The sequence below is a fragment of the Amphiprion ocellaris genome, chromosome 22 (assembly GCF_022539595.1).
Source record: "Amphiprion ocellaris isolate individual 3 ecotype Okinawa chromosome 22, ASM2253959v1, whole genome shotgun sequence".
Classification (NCBI taxonomy): Eukaryota; Metazoa; Chordata; class Actinopteri; family Pomacentridae; genus Amphiprion; species Amphiprion ocellaris.
The window spans coordinates 3577284-3597031 of NC_072787.1; the positions used below are offsets into that span (position 1 = coordinate 3577284).

General features: G+C 39.0%; 1 protein-coding gene across 1 annotated transcript in view; it reads left to right on the forward strand.

Moving 5' to 3' along the window:
• reck (reversion-inducing-cysteine-rich protein with kazal motifs) overlaps positions 1–19748 on the forward strand; it is an 81644-nt gene that overhangs the window by 25002 nt on the left and 36894 nt on the right. Inside the window, exons 4-11 of the mRNA XM_023271774.3 lie at positions 6272–6308; positions 8480–8565; positions 8705–8752; positions 9205–9238; positions 9858–10055; positions 12006–12270; positions 12402–12575; positions 18533–18745. Coding sequence (XP_023127542.2) covers positions 6272–6308; positions 8480–8565; positions 8705–8752; positions 9205–9238; positions 9858–10055; positions 12006–12270; positions 12402–12575; positions 18533–18745 — 1055 coding nt within the window. The remainder of the gene's footprint in view (positions 1–6271; positions 6309–8479; positions 8566–8704; positions 8753–9204; positions 9239–9857; positions 10056–12005; positions 12271–12401; positions 12576–18532; positions 18746–19748) is intronic.

Genomic DNA, 19748 nt, shown 5'->3' on the forward strand with positions numbered 1-19748 from the left:
AGGAAAGGAACGAGTCTCCTGAAATTTGCAGTTATCTGCTCTACTATCAACAGAACAGCCTACAACTCTATTGGTATCTGAAAACATATTAAAGAAAAACATTAACACGCAAGTATATTATTGTTACATGTGTAAATACCAGATTACGTGTTGTTAGTACTTAACTAATAAACAGTAAATTCAAATTTGGATTCAAAACAGAAACTGAAATGTAAAGTTGAAATATAACTTACCAAAACTCTGATACGATCAAAAACTGTTAATGCTCAAAGATTTTTTACTTTGCTATATACATAGTATCTGCCACTTCTGGGGTAAAATCTGAACCTTTGTGAAATCTGCTGGTTTCACCCATGATGGACCCTCATCCTTTACTGAAAAACCTTTAAAACATCCTTAACTCAGCCAGAACATAAAGGCTTAAAGTAACAAGAACAACAAACGGAATGAAAAGTGATCCAAAATGAATCCAAAGATAATGCAATAAGTCAATACTTGTTAGCAACCAAACATTGCAGTGTATGACATTATAGTGCAGATATGCAATACAGAATATATTCTATCAGGAATATACTATATATCAATGAAAAAATTGACATAAATATATGTATAATAAAATTTGAGTTGCTAATACTAAACATTTCCGGGAAAAAGTTAACTCTGAAACATGCTGTCATTGTATCGTATGTCATTTCTATTGTAATGAAAATACAAGAACAATATGATGCTATTTGTAAACTAATGATTCCAAGCTTTTATATGATATGTAATATGTTGTGATTGCCATGAGTGAAATGGCTACAACAGCCATGTTAATTTTCAGTAAAAAAGAACCGAAAAATTAGTGGGAAAAAATCACATTTCTGGGTAGGTCATCTGGCCTCCCGGACTATGGGTGGAACTAATTTTGTGTAACTGCCATTTGAAATTATAACTTGGAATGAATCTTTAAACCCACGTGTTAGGTGTAATTACAGAAGCATCGGTAAACAGCAGAAGCCGGTAAATGTGGGCGGGACAGAGTCTCCTCGTCTCTCAATCAGTCTGATCAATTGCTGCTGTCTGGCTCCACCCTCTGAAAATCTTTTTTTGTCTCTGACTTCAAAAATCCAAGATGGCAACCAGGACGTAGCAATATCTGGCTTCATTTTCTCAGTGCAGAAACCAGCGAGTGACGTCACGGTTGAATGAATACACAATGAGTAGTTACACCATCTAAGCTCTGGTACCATCGATCAAAAGTAATGCTGTGGTGTCTGGTTGTGTTGATCTCTTTCTGGCCAGTGTAAAGACAAAATTAGTATCAACTCTTTCATTAGACCTATTCAGGAAGTGGGTTAGTGGTTGTGGTTACTAGAGCACCTGGTTAAATCAGACTCACATACACACACACACACACACACACACACACACACACACACACACACACACACACACACACACACACACACACACTGGCTCAGTTCTTCCTACCACCATGGCTGATTACAAAGCAGAGAGGCTGGTTTGGTGCTGTTTGGTCTAGCCTCCCTCCAAGCAGCTTGTCAGAACACACCAGTAATTATACTTCGGCAGCCCTGAATATTTGCTCTCATTTGAACATATGTCCCGTTCCTATACAGTTAAACTGCTGCAAAACTAGAATAAGCAATGTAAAGTCTTTATCTGTCACTTGCATGCTGACAACTGACAACCTTCTGTCTGAGTTCCCCCCTCCCTAGCCCTCTGTCGCTCGTAGGGAATCCAAAGGTACTCTTTGGATTGTTGGATTTGTTGTTTCCTGTTGATAACATGTAAGGTCTGTAGCCTTCTATGCTAAGCGCTTTCAGATGGCATATGTTGTGAATCTGCGCTATATAAATAAAATTGAATCGAACTAAAGTTCTTTGCTGCTGTGCTTTTACAAAAAATGAAGGAAATAACAGTGTGTAGAGGTTTGTTTCACAGACCTTATAAAACAAGTTGTCGCTGGTAATAAGGTAACGATTGCTCTTAATTTTAGGTTTGAGATTAAACCAAACTTGATTATGAATTTCAATGCTGGCACAGTTTTCACTGTATAATCATGACAAAATCCAAACACTTTCATACGAAAACAAATAATAAACTGTCATAATTACAGCCTGTAAAAGTCTGCAAGTATAAGACAAAAATTTCAGTGTAAGTCTAAATTGAACTCACTAATTGAGTCACTAAACTTCACTTGTTAATCATTGAATCACTTGGGGCTGTTTCTTACAACCCACAGACATGTAACATAAGGCTATTTCCCACTGCACCAACCTGTGGGCCGTTTTAATGCAGAAAAAAAAAACTGTATGCGTTTTCCGACTGCAAGACCCTCCCTCTGTGTACATCTTCATGTTCATCTTTATCACAACTGACAGCATGTCTCTGAAAGAGTCCTGACCACTGATCTTTTATGGTGTAAGTGATGGTGGTAGTCATTAAGATATGGGTGACTTTTATGTTAATGTTCCTTTTGGCTTTATTCACCCATGCCATAATCATTATGAAAGAGGAATTGCATACTCATTATATTTAGCATCTAGCACATAAGACTGGACAGTGTACAAAAGGCCAGGATGCTTCAGTGAAGCTTTGTTATTATTTCATCCTGCTGTGAAGGGAGAGCAGGAATCAGGTCTCAGCTCCCTGCAAAGATGTCAGAGAATAAGTTGCAGCTTTTTCAGTATCACGTCCTCGGCTGTCATGATTTTCTACATCAGTACCTTGTAATTTTTGCATGTCTGTTTAAAATTGAGACTGGATTATTTCAGACTTTCTCTATGTTTAAAGTGAGACAAAAATCCAGTTCAATTCAAAAAACTTTGTTTTTCTCATGGGGGCAATTTAAAAAACACTACTGGGTCTAATCTATAGTAAGACTTCCATTGTGTCTTCAATAGAAAAAATAGTAGGGAACTTTGTGAGACCACTTTAAATTGTCATCAGATGAATGAAAAAGTGTGTGAAAGGAGATTGTGACATTGGTAGATGGGCTTCTTGTACACAGTGGTGTTTATGCTTTCATCAGCCTGTATGTATGCTGACCTGAACATGGCGTGCAGCTAAAATCTCCAGAAAAAGCTGTTGTTCAGCAAATATTTCCAATGTCAGGAACAAGCTTTTACAAAAAATAAGAAAATGATTACAAGGAGAATAAAATGAATATGCAAGAATTCTCAATTCAGGTAAGCTACTGAACATAATCTGATATGGATTTTCATTTTTATTAACATTTATTTTTCATTAAAGTAGTAAATTTCAGGGTATTTCTGGGATGGCAGGAATAAAACTGAGGAAATCACTAGATTCTTTAATTCTATCATTTTAAAATAAAATGCAGGGGCAAAACTAGAAATTGTGTCATATTATCCCTATTAGACACACAAAGACACTGACTCTGAGGCAACTGGAGGGCTTTCTGCTCTTGCTCTTCTAAACTGCAACATTATTCTTCTTGTCATGCTCTATCTTTACTGGCCTTTGTTTCATCACAAATCACATTTATGCTTTATGGAGAGACACTGTTACTCCCTGGACTGCCTCATAAATGATGCTGACGCCAGCTGAGAGGAACCTTTGTTCCCCAGCCAAAAGACACAGGCGGAGTGTTAACAGTGACGTGGATGTAATAACACAGGAACATGGAAGGGATTTTTCTTTCTACCACGGTTCTGTTTCCATGTCTTTCTGTGCTATCTGTGTCTCTCTGTCCCCTACCTTAAGGCAGAGGAGAGAGACAAATTTGTTTGTGGTGATTAATACAGAAACATCTCACCACAAACCCAACAGAGGTTTCATTCGATTCATGTTTTCCTGTTTTTCAACACTGTTTTGATTTATGGAATGGAATGTTTGTTCTCTGTAAAATTAGAAAAGTGTCTCTCAGGTTCTTCTCCGACTATTTAGATCTCTTCAACATCTGAGTCGGTTGTTTAGTATGTTCTGGTATCTCTTAGTATTGTGTGATAGGTTTTTTAAAGCTAAGGAGTTACTGGATAATTAGTTTATCTCTAGCTCCATGTGTTTCTCATCCCATACCAGATATGATATGTTCCTAAAAATAACCCTAACATAATGTAAATGTGTTAGATATTTTACATTAAAGTAAGTACCCAAGGCCAAGCATGCAGTTTGGTTTGTGCACTATCGTCACCCCTCATATTTACATTTTATGTGACCATCCCCACATTAAAACTGTTGGTCATTCAAGCCGTGAACTGATTATCAAAAAGGAGCCATGTACATTGAAGTACATACTGGATCAGCATCCAGTCTCCAAGTTCATAGTTAGATAGCTTTTGTCACAGTTCTAGTAAGACCCACATGCAGAATCACCTAACAGAATCAGGATAAAGCAAAAGTAGCAACTTTGTGTGCAGTTAGGCAGAGGGTAGTACAGTCTGTTTCAGAGATAAAAAAAAAAAAACAGCAATACGTCCAACCAGGCAAAGGTCCAAAATCATCAGGCAAAGATCCAAAAAAAATCCCCCAAAAAACAGGACCGGGCATGTGTCAAAATCAAAAACAGGAAATGCATATGGACAGGTGGGATACAAAGCAGTTTGGAGCACAAACTGTGATCTGGCAAAAAGTATGGCAAACTGACTTGTATATGCAGAGAGTTAAATAAGTTCCAGGTGTGTGGCTGAGTGAACAGGTAGACAGTCTGATAGGCTGATAGGTGGTCCAATGGGAGTATACTGTATGCAGATGGAGACTGTGCAGTGGTGAGAACAGCTGGCAAGTGGAGACTGAGCAGAGGGGTATGTGGGAAGAGCAGGAGGGGAAAGGGGTTGAAGAATAGCCTTAGGCTCCAGCAAAGTCCATGACAGGTTGGTGGATGTATATTCAGAGTCATGCAGCAGCCTTTTTGACGCAGAACAACTATCTAAATCTGTTGCTCTTGACTTCTCTTTCAACCTTCCAATTTTTCTCTCAAAATTAAAGGCCAGCCATTTGTTCCTTCAATACATTATGGTTTCATTTTCCCTTTTTGCTTCACTTATTTGTGTTGTTTAGGTTGAACTGAAAATGAAGCTGTCAAAAAAATGATAACGTACATTTTGGAGGGTGTTTGTTCCTTTGACAGGAATCAAACAAGTTCAGATCCAGTCTGGATCCCTCCTCCTTGAAACAAACCACCAGTGAAGCCACAATCCTTTTTCACTAAATGGTGCGACGAGCCTCCAGCATTGTGTATGATTTCAACACATCTGATCAGATCCAAACCTCATTTGATCCAATCACTTGCACAAAGACCTAACCTAAAATGAAGTGCTTTGAGAGACTGGTTCTTCAGCACATCAAAGACTGTCTCCCCCCCCACACTCGACTCCCACCAGTTTGCATACTGAGCGAACAGATCCACAGAGGACGCCATCGCCATAGCTCTGCACGCTGTGCTGAGCCACCTGGAACAACCGCAGAGCTATGCCAGGATGCTCTTTGTGGATTACAGCTGGGCATTAAATACAATCATCCTGGAAATCCTGATAAACAAACTGGACACCCTGGGCCTCCCCTCTCTCACATGGACCTGGATTAAGGACTTCTTAACCAACAGACCCCAGTCTGTGAGACTTGGCCCCCACCTTTCCTCCACCGGTACACCACAGGGTTGTGTGCTGAGCCCCCTACTGTACTGTCTCTACACCTATGACTGCAGACTGACCCACAGAAACATCATCATTATCGAATTTGCTGATGACACCACAGTGGTTGGTCTGACCTCAGAGGGAGATAAGACAGCCTACAGAGAGGAGGTCCAGAAACTCACAACCTGGTGTTCAGAAAACAGCCTGACACTAAACACCTCAAAGACAAAGGAGATCATCATGGACTTCAGGAGGAAGTCCACGATGTGATTTATATTGTATATTTGTAAATAGAGACTGTTTGCGCTATCTTTAAGATTTCTGAGACTTTTATCTTGCACCTTCTTGTTTGCGCTGAAAAGGAGAAGCTCTCCAATCTCGTACACTGTATAATGACAATAAAGCACATTCTATTCTATTCTATTCTATTCTATTCTATTCGCAACTCTTAACTTTTAGTTCGTACCCAACTCAATGACAGTCCTTCTGTACAGTAGGAATAGCATTGCTTTAGTCCATGTGAACAACACAATCTATGACAAACAGGAATTCTTGTGGTGTTAAACTTGTCCAAAGCAGCACCTAAAAATTAAGGTTAAATTTTGGTACTTTTGGTTCCCTTATGGTAACATGGTAACATTAACCCTTTCATCTCCCTTGTATTCCAGAATGAACTTTGGATGTGCATCAACTCCACACTTCCAGGTAAGACAAAAATCTACATTTAGCCAGTGCTGAAAAAGTGTTTAACTGCTGAATGTGCTGAATTTTAACATTTTAATGTTGGGGTCTTCTAGTGGTGATATCAGGAATGATTTAAGTGAAAAAAAAAACTCCCATTAACCTGCTGTACATTACCTGCCCAGCATCAAACAACAGACAGACACAGTTAGCAGGTAGGTTCAATGCTAAAGAGACAGATATTTTCCAAGGTCCTGGTCGAGATCAAAACAAATGTAAAAAAAAAAAAGGTGATTAAAAAAAGTCTTTATTGGACTTTCATTAGGTGACAAGAAACAGGACAAGTTATTCACTGCTGGATGTGCAACTATTCTGAACATTAGACACATCCACCTTGTAAGGATGTTATCTATCACATGTAAGTGTTATATTTAGGGTTGTGACTAGCACTTATTTTTAACATAATTAACCTACAAGTTATTTTTATTATTCCGCGTTCCTTGGCAGAGTTATGTGATGATCGGCGTACATGAATCCTTCCTTCCCTCCTTCCTTCCGTCTGTGCACAACATTACTCAAAAACAGATTTGGATAAAATTTTCAGGGAAGGTCAGAAATGACACAAGGACCACCTCATTAGATTTTGGCAGTGATGCGACTTATAGTCTGGATCCAGTATTTCCCATTGAGGTAGCGGCACAGTATCTGATAGTGGCGTGGCGTCACTGTAACTATGACAACAAGTGAACACTACCTCAGCTGCCTGCTGACGATCACGATTGTAATCCTACTACAAATCCACCGCTACCGATGATACAGGGAACAATTGATTAAATTGTGGAGTGTTTATGAGTCCCATCAGTTCCTGCCACCCGCTACATGTTTAGGTCAGGTGATTTGGTTTCCATACATAACATACACATGCAAAACACATGCCTGTGTTCAGCGCCATGTGAGGGAATGAACAGTCTTGGCAGAGTACTGCACTTTCTGAATGCTTTTCTTGTTATTTAAATACTTGAAATATCATATCTTCTCCAGATGTTTTGTTTTGTCTAACTGCCTAAAACCCAGACAGGCAATAATTTTTCAAATCATTCTTTACATCCACACATGAGAAGCTGAAGTCAGCAAATGTTTGTGATTTCTTGCTTAAAAAAATATACAATTGAACAAGTTAAAACATTTTTTCCCATTATTTAAATAGCTGCTAATTAATTTTCCGGGATGAAATAAAGAGCTTTAAAAATGCAACATTCAGATAAACATCCTAGTAATAGTGTTTCTACACATGGCTATTATGTAGAAGGTTTGCTGTTTTTCATATTTTTTTTGATAAATGATAGGCATAAGTGGTCTCATTTTCATTTTTTGTCTAATATTAAAACTTGAGGTAAGTTTGCCATTATAAAGATTCTTGACTGAGTTTTTATTCAAAATTGAAGACACACTTTTCCTCTGACATGAAACACGACTTTCAACTCCAAGCTGTATCTGCTGCGCGTATCTAACTGCATGGATTAAGAGTCGTTAAGCTGTTGTACCTGTGAAGAGAGCTGGCCCTAAGCAGAGCACAGCAAAGCAGAAAGCAGGCAATGGATCAAAGGCCTGAATCCTGCTGTCCGTGCTTAGAACAAATCTACCTGTCAGAAGCCTAATAGCCTCAAGATTGGGAGGTATTGTTTTATACCTTTTAGTTCACTAAACACTGGTGTCCACACTGTCTCAGGAGTCTGCAGACATTTAACCTGTCCTCTCAGACTGTGAGATATCATCAATTCTCTGATGTTCACTGCATTCCAGCAGCTTTTATGGATTTACTTTGATAGTGTAACCACTTTTATTCAACATTCCACTGTCAATTAATGACCTTAATTTCTCCAAATGCATTTCCTCAACATTACCAAAATGCTTTTTGAAACTCAACATACACTAGTGCGCCAAAATATTTTGAGCAATCACAGATTAGTCAAATAATATTGGTTTTCACTTGAAGGGACACGGTAATGAATACATAATTGAACAAATTCCACCATTATCACAGTATTGGCAAAAGACATGTCATATATCCAGCTTTTAATTAAGGCAAACATTAGGACAGTAAATAAATGAGTCTCCACTAAGTGTACGAGCTCACCCCCACAAAACCAATACGTAAGATATTGATGACTCTGTGGTGTTTGATTTGGCTCTAGGAGTATCCAGGAAGTCGGATGGCTGGGTGGGGCTGGGCTGCTGTGAGCTGGCTATCTCAGCCGAGTGTCGCAGGGAATGCAGACAGGTGAGATACTGGAAATACAGCGTGTCCGTCATTCTTTTCAGTGTGCTGCCCCAGCATTAGTTTGGTGCTACCTATGTACACTGTGTTTTCTCTTGTTCTTTCATGAAAGAGTTGAATTTAATTTCTTGATTCATTTTAGGCAACATCTAAAAATGACATAACAAAAGTCTGCAAGAAAGTCACAGAGGTGAGTCCAAGAGCCTCAGAGAAGGAACATTAACTCAATAGTTCCGGGTTATGTGCTGTATTTTAGAATTGTAAATATCTAAAAAGTTGAATAGAGCAGAATGACGTGTAAACCCGAACTGCATTATGCTTATTGGGATAAAAATGTAAAATGTGTATGCATATAGATGAATGATGAATGCTATTAATATATGTAATACTTCTTGAAGAAAATATGTATCAGTTGAAAAATGTGAATAAAAGAGCACAGATACACAATTCTCAGAATTTTGTTTAACTGATAATGTATTCATTTTAATGAAAAGATTTACAAATGGTTCTGTTCTATTTTTTTAATATGTACTGGATACCTCCATTTCTGTAGGTCTCTAGCTTTTTGTTTTTTCAATGCTTAAAAAACAAAGTAGCTGAAAAACTCTTGCCAGTATCACAGCTTTTCTCTTCTCCTTGTAGAACTCCCTCTACAGCTGCATCACCAAAAATGAAAGTAAGTTGTTGCATAGACAGGATGATCAGTGAAGAAGCCAACAACTACAAATATCAAGCTCCTCTCTCTTTCCAGCTAATACATAAATAAACTCCACAAGAACATCTCTTATTGTCCTGTACCAGTAGATGGGCTTGTTTGTATTCTTTCTCTCAGGGTCTCATTCTTGCATTGTGTCACACATGCTGTAAACGCACAACACACGGAGACACATAGCAGAGCCATGTTACTTGGATGGCAGGACGTGAGCTTAATAATGTCCTGTTGAGAGGTTGAATGTTAGTCAAACAACTTTAGCCAGAAAAATGAAATCTGAGGAGTGTTTATCATCTAGAGGTACCACGACTAGACCCTGAACTGATTAGCATTTTAGTGGATTAGCACAACATCCCAAGGCCCCCTAGCACAACCATTTCATAGTTGGCAGCATAGATGCCTTTGTGAACACTGCCCAGCTTTTACAGAACAGCAGGGCAATGTCATGTTGGCAGTGTTTGATGGTCACTCACTGCTGCTTCTTAAATGGCCTTTGTCTTTTCTGATCGCTTAGCTGATTGCTGGCATACTAATGCTTGTTTGTTTTAGTGTTAAATCTGTGTGTGTGTGTGTGTACCTCCAGTGGGCTCTACATGTTGTAGCTATGCAGGGCGTCACACCACCTGCAGGGACTACTGTCAGGCAATCTTCAGGACCGACTCGACCCCCACTGTGTCACAGATCAGTGCTGTCAAAGACTACTGTCAGAGTCACAGCGCCCAGCTGCTCAGCTGCGTCAGCAACTTCACCAAGTCCTACCCAATACGCAGCCCTATAGACAGTAAGTCCATCTGCATCTTACACAGCACACACAGTTGGCACACTGATGGATTGTGTCTTATAGATATTCCACCTTCCTTTTCCCTGTTTTAAGAGGAATTACATCAAACACGATAAAGTATGTTTGTCTTTTGGTAAATCACTAAATCTGATATAAATACAGGGTTTGAAAATATGCAAAGTGAGCTATGAACTGTTTTTTTGTATATGTGTTTGAGTTGTTGTTTGTACCACTGTTGTATGTTGTGCTAAATAACACAACAGTCCTCCTGTCTTTGGCTTCAGGACCACGGAATTGCTTAAATAAGCTCATTATTCTAAAGTAGCTCCACAACTCTCCACATGCTAAAACTAAAAATAGAGACCTCAAATATAATGAAATATGATTTCCATACCACCACTATACCATTAAAAGAATGTCTCCAGCAGTTTATATCAGACTTTATTTGTCATGGTATGCATGGAGTTTAGAACTGAAAGTGAGAGCAGCACAGAGCGGATGGCAGGCAGGAATGATTGTATGTACAGGGTTTTATTCACAAAAATACAACAAAAACTATTAACGCCACTTAAGGCCAAAACTCATTACGGGCAGGTTCTGGGCCGGGTCAACCGGAGCGGGTTTGGGGTCCACGTTCTCTCACCTACAGGACGGCAGGGGTCCCAGTCCTCACCCAGTAGGACTATCGGGGATAGTCTAGTCCTCATCCAGGAGGACTATCAGGGAAGGTCCAGTCCTCACCCAGGAGGACTATCGGGGATAGTCTGGTCCTCACCCAGGAGGACTATCGAGGAAGGTCCAGTCCTTATCCAGGAGGACTATCAGGGAAGGTCCTGTCCTCACCCAGGAGGACTATCAGGGAAGGTCCAGTCCTCATCCAGGAGGACTATCGGGGAAGGTCCAGTCCTCACCCAGGAGGACTATCAGGGAAGGTCCAGTCCTCACCCAGGAGGACTATCAGGGAAGGTCCAGTCCTCACCCAGGAGGACTATCAGGGAAGGTCCAGTCCTCACCCAGGAGGACAGCGGGGGGAAAAAGGCAGGCTGCTCCAGCAGTTCCTGGCTTGTCTGTCTGTGGCTAGCAGTAGAAACCCACACTGAACGGTGTGGGGAGACTGTCTTTATGCCGGAGGTGATTGGGATGAGCTGCAGCTGCACAAACCAGCAGCTGCTCTCCATCAATGCTGATCACCTCCAGCGGCTGTGACATTATTAGTCATTTATGGCACAAAACCATACTTGAGATCAAAAATAACCTCTTTCAAAATTTGATTTGATATTTTTTCTGAATTTTCCTTATTTGCAATAATGATTTTTTGGGGAGCATTTGGGGCAAGCCATGAACACAACACTGACCTCTCATCCCCTTTTGAAATAATATAGTGCAAATAATGAAGTCCAATATTAGTTTATATTTTGTTTGTATTTATTTTTGCACTGATCATCTTCCTGTTATGCTGGCGCCTAGTGAAGCGTAGCAGGCCAGTGAAAAAAAAAGCCGCCATCTGGTCAAAGGGTGCATCCTCAGCACTTCAAGACTGTTTTATGAACGCTGATTGGGAGGTTTTCAAGACCGCAGCCTCCCAGGACGATCAGACTGATGTTGAGGAGTATGCTGAGGTGGTGATCAGCTATATCGCAAGGTGTACAGAGGACGTCACAGACATTCACTGCACGTGGCAACCAAAAACCTTGGATGACTACAGCGGTGCGCCTGAGGTACAGCATTTTCAGGGTGGGCGACAAGACTGCTCTTCGCTCAGCCAGGTCTGTGCTCTCAAAAGGGATCAAGGCTGCGAAACACACCTACACAGAGAAAATCCAGGGACACCTCTGTGACACAGGAAACACCAATCTTCTGGCACAACACGTCTTGTTCTGTATTTGACCTATTTTTGTTGATTTGGCACCTTTTCCATTGCTGATGAGTCTCTGTGTCCCTGACACCTAGGTCTGTATTGCTGCGACCGGGCACAGGCCACCCACTGCCAGGTGGCTTGTCGTCGAATCCTTCGCACCATGAGCACAGAGCATGAGATCATGGAGGGTCTAATCAAGGAATGTGGCTCCCAGCCCCTCCCGCAGGAGCCCATGTGGCAGTGCTTTCTAGGCAGTGCCCACCCTCCTTCCCCGCCTGAAGAAGAGACTCCCCATCCCGCAAAGATGGACTGTGCCAAGCTGCACTGCTGCTCCAAAGCCAATACCTCACTCTGCAGGTACAGCACCCTGCTCATCTCATCGCATCAGTAGATGACATTGATGTCATCTTTGCTCAGGTAGAGAACAGGTTGAGGTGAAATGTGTTAGTCTTTACTGCTGTAACAGAATCTGTACTGTGCTCTGATAGGGACATGTGTCAGGAGATCAGCACAAACTGGGGCAGCCAGACGTGGCAGGACTTCGACCAGCTCTGTGAGTACAACCCAGTAGAGACGGAGCTCATCAACTGCCTGGCTGATGTCAGAGAGCCCTGCCAGCTGGGCTGCAAGGACCTCACCTACTGCACCAACTTCAACAACAGGTCAGACTCCTGCTTCTCACCAGGGTTCTTCATCTGATGCTTCCTATCTCAGCTACTCTCTGTATCTGCCTACCACTGTTATTGTCTAGTTATCTTCATATCAGGCAAAATATGTATTCAGTTAATATGTTCATGTTGCCCTCTGTCAGCATCCTTACAGCTTTCACCAGAACAAGTGGAGAGAATCAGGTTCATTGGGTTCCCAACATTCTTACCGTGTCTTCATATACTGCTGCTCACAGACACATCTTTTTTTCGCATTCACATCTGCAACCACAAAATGTATCCTCAGACAAATAACAAATTTGTTGTTCTTTTTTTTAACCAGATACTTTTAAAAGCAGGTGAATAATAAGCACCATGATAAATCACGTTTGTTTGGAGTTTTTAGAAGAGTGCACCAACTATGCAGATGAATGCTGTGTAAAAGTAACCACCTTGCTCAGTATCTACTGTTTTTTTTGTGTATGTAGCGACTTAAACAAACAAGAGTCGCTGAGAGACTGATACTAGGCCTGTTTGTCCGACGCGCTAAACCAAAGAATCCACTGCGATCTCCAAATAATAAATTTAACCTTTTATTAAAGAAAAAAGGATAATCAACTCATGATAACGTGCACAAAGTTATAATCAAAGTAATCAAAGAAAAATAACGAAAATAGCGAAAATAGTGGTCAACAAAAAATACGGCGACCCAGCCCCCCCCCCAAACAAAGAAAAAAATCAAGACAGGTGAACAGGTGAATATATTTACTTCATTATCCCCACCTATGCAGGTGACCCGTTATCAACCTATTTAACATAATAACAAAATCATACTATAAACAAACAATTAATCTACCCTTTAACCTTACAAATAAAACAATTCATTTATGGCTCCCTCTGGTGTGTGTGCATATATATATATATATATATATATATATATATATATATATATATATATATATATATATATATATATATATATATATATATATATATATATATATATATATACATATATATATATATATATATATATATATATATATATATATATATATATATATATAGTCTACCTTACAATGATGGCAAAGAGTCATCGTTTATTTTTTGACAACGTATACCTATTGATGCCAGAAGTCCGAATCTGTGAATATCTTTCCAACTTTACTGAACTGTTTTTTTCCATATATTCAGAGTTTCATTCCATATATTCCGAATTTCATTCTGTATATTCAGTATTCTAGATTTTTTTTTTTTTATATATATATATATATATATATATGTATTATAATTGCCTTAACGACATGCCATATGTGTACATGTGTGTGTGTATGTATATATATATATATATATATATATATATATATATATATATATATATATATATATATATATATATATATATATATATATATATATATATATATATATATATATATATATGTATTGTAATTGCCTTAACGGCATGCCATATGTGTATATGTGTGTGTGTATATATATATATATATATATATATATATATATATATATATATATATATATATATATATATATATATATGCCTCAAGGGAAATTTCCATTTACCCGTCATCTCAACTTATATTTGAAGCTCTTTGAATGACATTTAACTTTCAAATTTTGATGCTAATGCGTTTATTGCATAAACTTACTAACTTGAATATATCAATTACCTTCAAGGATGATTCATTAATGTCCATTACAGCTGTAGCCAAGTTTTACATTCGAAGTATTAGTTAAACTTTTTTTGATAGTCCCATGCAAACTGACAACTCCACAGCATGTAGGGCTTCTGCTTGAAACAGACTATCAGTCATTACATTTAACTGCTCTTTGTTCTAACACTTTAGCCCCTTTTAAAGGCTTACACTTCTAATGCAAATTCAAACTATTTCACTGCTTCCAGTTCAGCTGAGACTTTTCAGAGACTCTTCAGTGCTCCACAATAGTTTGGCTTCAATGCACATGCAATATTTTGAATTTTAAAAAGTAACATTTACCTTTTTATGACTTTTGTCTCCACCTGCAATTTTCAGCCCTAGAGAGCATCCTACATTTTTCTTTAGTTTGTGTGAACATATTCATATTGTCACACTCATTTCTTAACCTTTTCTTCGTGTGTGAAAATATATCACGTAGAGCCTGAAGGAAACAGGGAGACTAAGACCAAAACAAGAGACGGATTCATATTGCACCCAGTGTGACCCTGGAATGATCAGCACTACAGCATGTTTTATATAATATCTACAGATTGGGCGAAAGGCCAAATGGAACAGCTTCAAAGGCTGCACTGAGCAGTCACACTAACATAGGCACATCAAAATAAACTCAAATACACTTCACTAATACACACAGCAGTCTGTTGAATACCTGTTGAGAAAAACTCACAGCAACTTGTGGAGCATTCTCAAAACCCAGGGTCATGTTTTGCACAAGAAATTCGATTTTTGAAAACAATGTAAAGTCTGTCAGTCATGAAAAACATTCTAGTTTGTTGAAACAGTGGGTGTTTCCTTATGGTTTATGTGTCTCTGTGCAGAGAATTTATTACCCGTGAGCATAATGACTATGTCCAGAAAATTTGATATGTAGTCTGTATGGCATCCACAAAAACCGTGGCGACATCTAAACTATGCCCTGAAAGTTAACCGACAGGTGTCAGGTGGTAACCAAGATTTAGGGGTTTTTCAGAGAATTAGAATATAAAGTAACGTGATCCAAAGTGATGGTTTTAGAACATGATGGCATGCTGTGGCATTGCAGGACTTAAAACTCAGGTAAACAGACTGCATGCAAGGCTGTTGGAGTTTTCTTTGATGGGCTCGGGGCCTTGGGGGCCACTGTTTTCCCTTTGGGGGTGCAAACGCTGAGCTGTGTATCCACGACCCACATGAAGACGAACACTGACCTGGAGGTGGTGCTTCAGGGCAAGGGAGCATGGAGCTAATAACTGTGTTCACATGTCTGTCGCCCCTAGTGTGGGTGTAAGACAAACTGAAGTTCTTAAACCTTAAATTAGAAACAAATTCCTAAACTCCTTGTGCCTCGTGCTGTGATTAAGTGTACTGTGTCTTAAACTGGATGTTTTTTTTAGACACAGTCCGTTTGACTGGCCCAGAAAGTAACTCACACTCATTAAGTCTTTTTTTAAAACTTTTTTTTCTTTCATTGTTTCACTATTGTATAGAATTTTATTAGGTACTGCATAATTCTTTGACAGTGACTGGATACTCTATACTCTCTACCTCTTGGATGCATGACACATATGATTGCAACCGAGTCCCAGTTGAGGGGCTGGTTCCATTGCAGGCTTCCTCAATAATATATATTCTTCAGAGGAGCCAGGTTGGCCCAGGTTGACCAAAAATAAAGCAGTCTAGCATTTCAGAGACTTATGGAATGATGCATTTGGATGGTATTTACTGTTGAAATTAATGAGTTTGCACAACACTGTGTGCAACTACAGTGTCTGTACCTGTTCCCTGTGGACAGACCAGAGCACAGTGAGCAGACTGCAGCACTGCCTTCCTGATTCTTTTCTCCTAGAACTTTGTCTCATGTGTTTTTGCAATTTTGTTAAGTACGTGCACTGACAGATTCTTTTTGAAGTTATTTCTATTGTGGTTTTCATTTGTAGTCAAGCAGTAGTTTTGTAAAGAAACTAGAGCTGGTCACATTAACATGTTAATATGCCGCGTTAACGTTACTTAGCATAAATGGAAGTACTTTATGCTAATGAGCTCCGGGGCAACGCACCACATGTTAACCACAATAGTCCTGGTACCGGCAAATGGTGTCGCCAGCCCACAATAGAGCACTTTCCAAGACATTGAAAGTGCTTGAGTTTACAAAAAGTCTTAAAATGTTGAATAAAATCGCTATAATTGCAATTTGAGTTTGTAGTAATCTGTTAATATAGCAGACAGATGAAAAATGCAGATAAATATAAATGAAACAAACATTTTTGCTGTTTAAGTTCATGTATATGTCTAGTCATCTATTCAGTTGTCAATTAAAACTTCTTTGAAATGAAAAGCTTTGCTTATTGTGTCAAATATTGCTCTTTGACAAAAAATACAATTAATCGCAATTAATTACAAAGACTGTAATTAATTAAATATTTTTTTAATCGTATCCAACCACTAATATTAGTGGTAGGGCTGGGCACGTTAACGCATTAACCATCCCTAATTTTTTATATATTCACCTTTCTGTCTAAAATCTGCTGCTTCTGAAGATATTCAGTCCTCTTGAAATTCTTGAGGAGTCAAAGAAAGTGAAAACATTTCATCTGAAAGGCTGCACAAATATCAATATCATAGTTTTTTACTCCCTAAAATTGATATCGGCCCCCTCAAAAAATTCATTATCAGTTGAGCTCTAGTATGTAAGGCATAATTTCTAGGAGACAGGGTTATTAGGATTGATCCTTGGGCAATTATAAATACAATACAATACAATACAACTGGGGCTCCACAAGGAACAGTCCTGGCTCCATTCCTGTTCACACTGTATACATCACACTTCAAACACAGCACTGAGTCCTGCCACATTCAGAAATACTCTGATGACACTGCTATCATGGCATGTATCAGAAATGGACATGAAGCTGAATACAGGATCTGATAAATGCCTTCAGTGACTGGAGTCACAAACCACTTTTGAAATTTCAGGTCAATCCTCACTGACCCTCAGAGTAGTTTTTTCCATACTCAATAACCATGTACAATAGTAGTTCGAGATTTTGCAATACACAGTCTTGAAAAGCCATACTAGTAAATAATTTTTGTGGCATTCATACATGCAGAATAGTACGTCATCCAATTCAAGCACAGAGGATACTTAAAACATATCTTGGAAATTCACTCCTTCTTTAGAAGATCCCAATTAGATCCTAAAACGGTCCTTGTCCTTTGTTGGTTCTGTTTATTCTACTTTATATATTAGCGTATACATACATGTTCATACATGTTTGTTCATGCATTTGTTCCCACACACACACACCTACATTTGGCTGCTTTGCACAGACCCTTGCAGATGTGGTGCAGGTAAATGTGAAAACTAGAAATCAAGGTTAATATATTCATGTGATTGTGGCATACATTGCTGTTGGTCACAGTGGATTTGTAAATTGGTTGTACACTTCAAACTCAATACACACTTATTACTGCAAATCCATAAAATAGCTTTGATAACACTAAAATAGGTGGTATTTATTGAGATGGATTTTCAAACAAACAGGTTTCAAGCAAGTTGGTAATCACACCTTAATGGAAATGAATTTAAACAAATTACTTCCTTAGAGAAAGGAAAAAGTTGTTTTTCTTTGTTTTGTCTGAGGCTTAGTAAGAGTAATAATTCTTCATGGGAGTGTTGTCTGAAAAAGATAAAGACCCTGAATATATTTACTGCAGCAGCTCTGATTAAAGTCTTCAGACTGCCATTCTCTGTTATTGAACACTGGACAGAACTTTAGTGGGCCTTTCTTAATATGAATCAGCTGGTTGCTGCATTTACTTCTGGTTTGAGAGGAAAACCACCATTTACCACTTTGGGTTGACTAAAGTTCAGGATTCAAAGCTACACACACAAGCACGCACATTCACTATCAAGATAAACAAAGCAGTCTCTCTTGAGTCGCAAATAGTATGTTGGAACCACACCCAGAACTTCACCCTGGAATCTTGTCCATTTTAAACCACCAATTAGCTGACTCACTGGAGACCCAAGCCACGAGTCAGACATCAAAGACACATCGTGATGCAGAGAAGGAGGAAAACAACTCTCAAATTATTCAGATCTTAGCTCCATCTGTATGGCCTGCCGAGGAAACAGCTGCCTGCATTCTCCGTGTGTTCAGCCAAGCTCATGATTGTTCCTTGTTTTCATCAAATCATCTAAAATTTTAGTTTTACTTTCTCCAAAGTCATCTTTGTTTGTTTGTCTGTTCACAGGCCAACAGACTTGTTCCGCAGCTGTAACGTCCAGTCAGATCAGGGCGCCATGAACGACATCAAACTGTGGTCCAATGGGACGATCAAGATGCCGTTCATGAACATCCCTGTGCTGGACATACGGAAGTGTCTGCCGGACATGTGGAAGGCCGTGGCCTGTTCCCTGCAGATCAAACCCTGCCACAGCAAGTCCAGAGGGAGTGTCATATGCAAGTAGGTCTACCACCGACATTAAGATCTGGTGTCTAACCAGCTGTTTTAGTATGTGGCTAATGTAGATGTGAATACAGTGACATCGCTACATGTACGACTTGATTCATGTTTACCTGTTTAGTGATAGATCTGATTAATTCCAAATTGTCCAAAATGCATCACAATACAAAAGTGTGAGGTGTTCCACTATGTTAAGCTACCATGAATGAAACACAGCACTTCTTCCTCTTGTGTTTTTGAAATTTCTTTCATTTAGAAGGTTCATTTTATTTTCACCAATCAGATCCAGAGTTCAGACACTGAATTCCTCTGCATAAATCACAAGTGCTGCTCTTTAGCAGTCACTAATTTAATAAAAAATAAAATTATGTAATAGTGAACATGTCATTGTAAAACCTAACATACAGACTGACTTCATACAGAAAAAAGCACAGCGACACATTGTAAAACATTTTATCTTTAAAACTAGGTAGTCTAAGGCTCTTGTTAGAGTCTTACACTCTTGTGACGAAATCATCAGAACAGAATTTTCGGCATGATCTTGCTTGCAGGACTAGTAAAGTAGTAGACTAGTAAAAATTTGTAAGGTCTATAGCTTACTATGCTAAGAGCTTTGATATGGCATATATTACGAATCTGTGCTATATTAACAAAATTTAATTCAATCGAATAATTGAAAGTTAAAGTGCTAGTATTGCCTTTTCCAAATATGAAATGCAGCATGTTCCTAGTGATTGTTCCAAAGTGCAAAGTTCCTGTCAGTCCCTGTTGTCACAGGGAAACTATCGTGTGAGCACTGCATTACAACACTTCACCCTTCAGGCTATACTTGGTCTTGTTCAGTCATTTGTCAGATACAACCTCAACTTGTCTTGAATGACGTTACACCATTTCAAGTATTGACCTACAGGCTATGTGTGTTGGCAGAGGCTCTCACTCTGCACCCGCTCCAGCTTACAACTGTCTTTACCTTAAAAATTCTACATTTGTAGATGGAGAATTT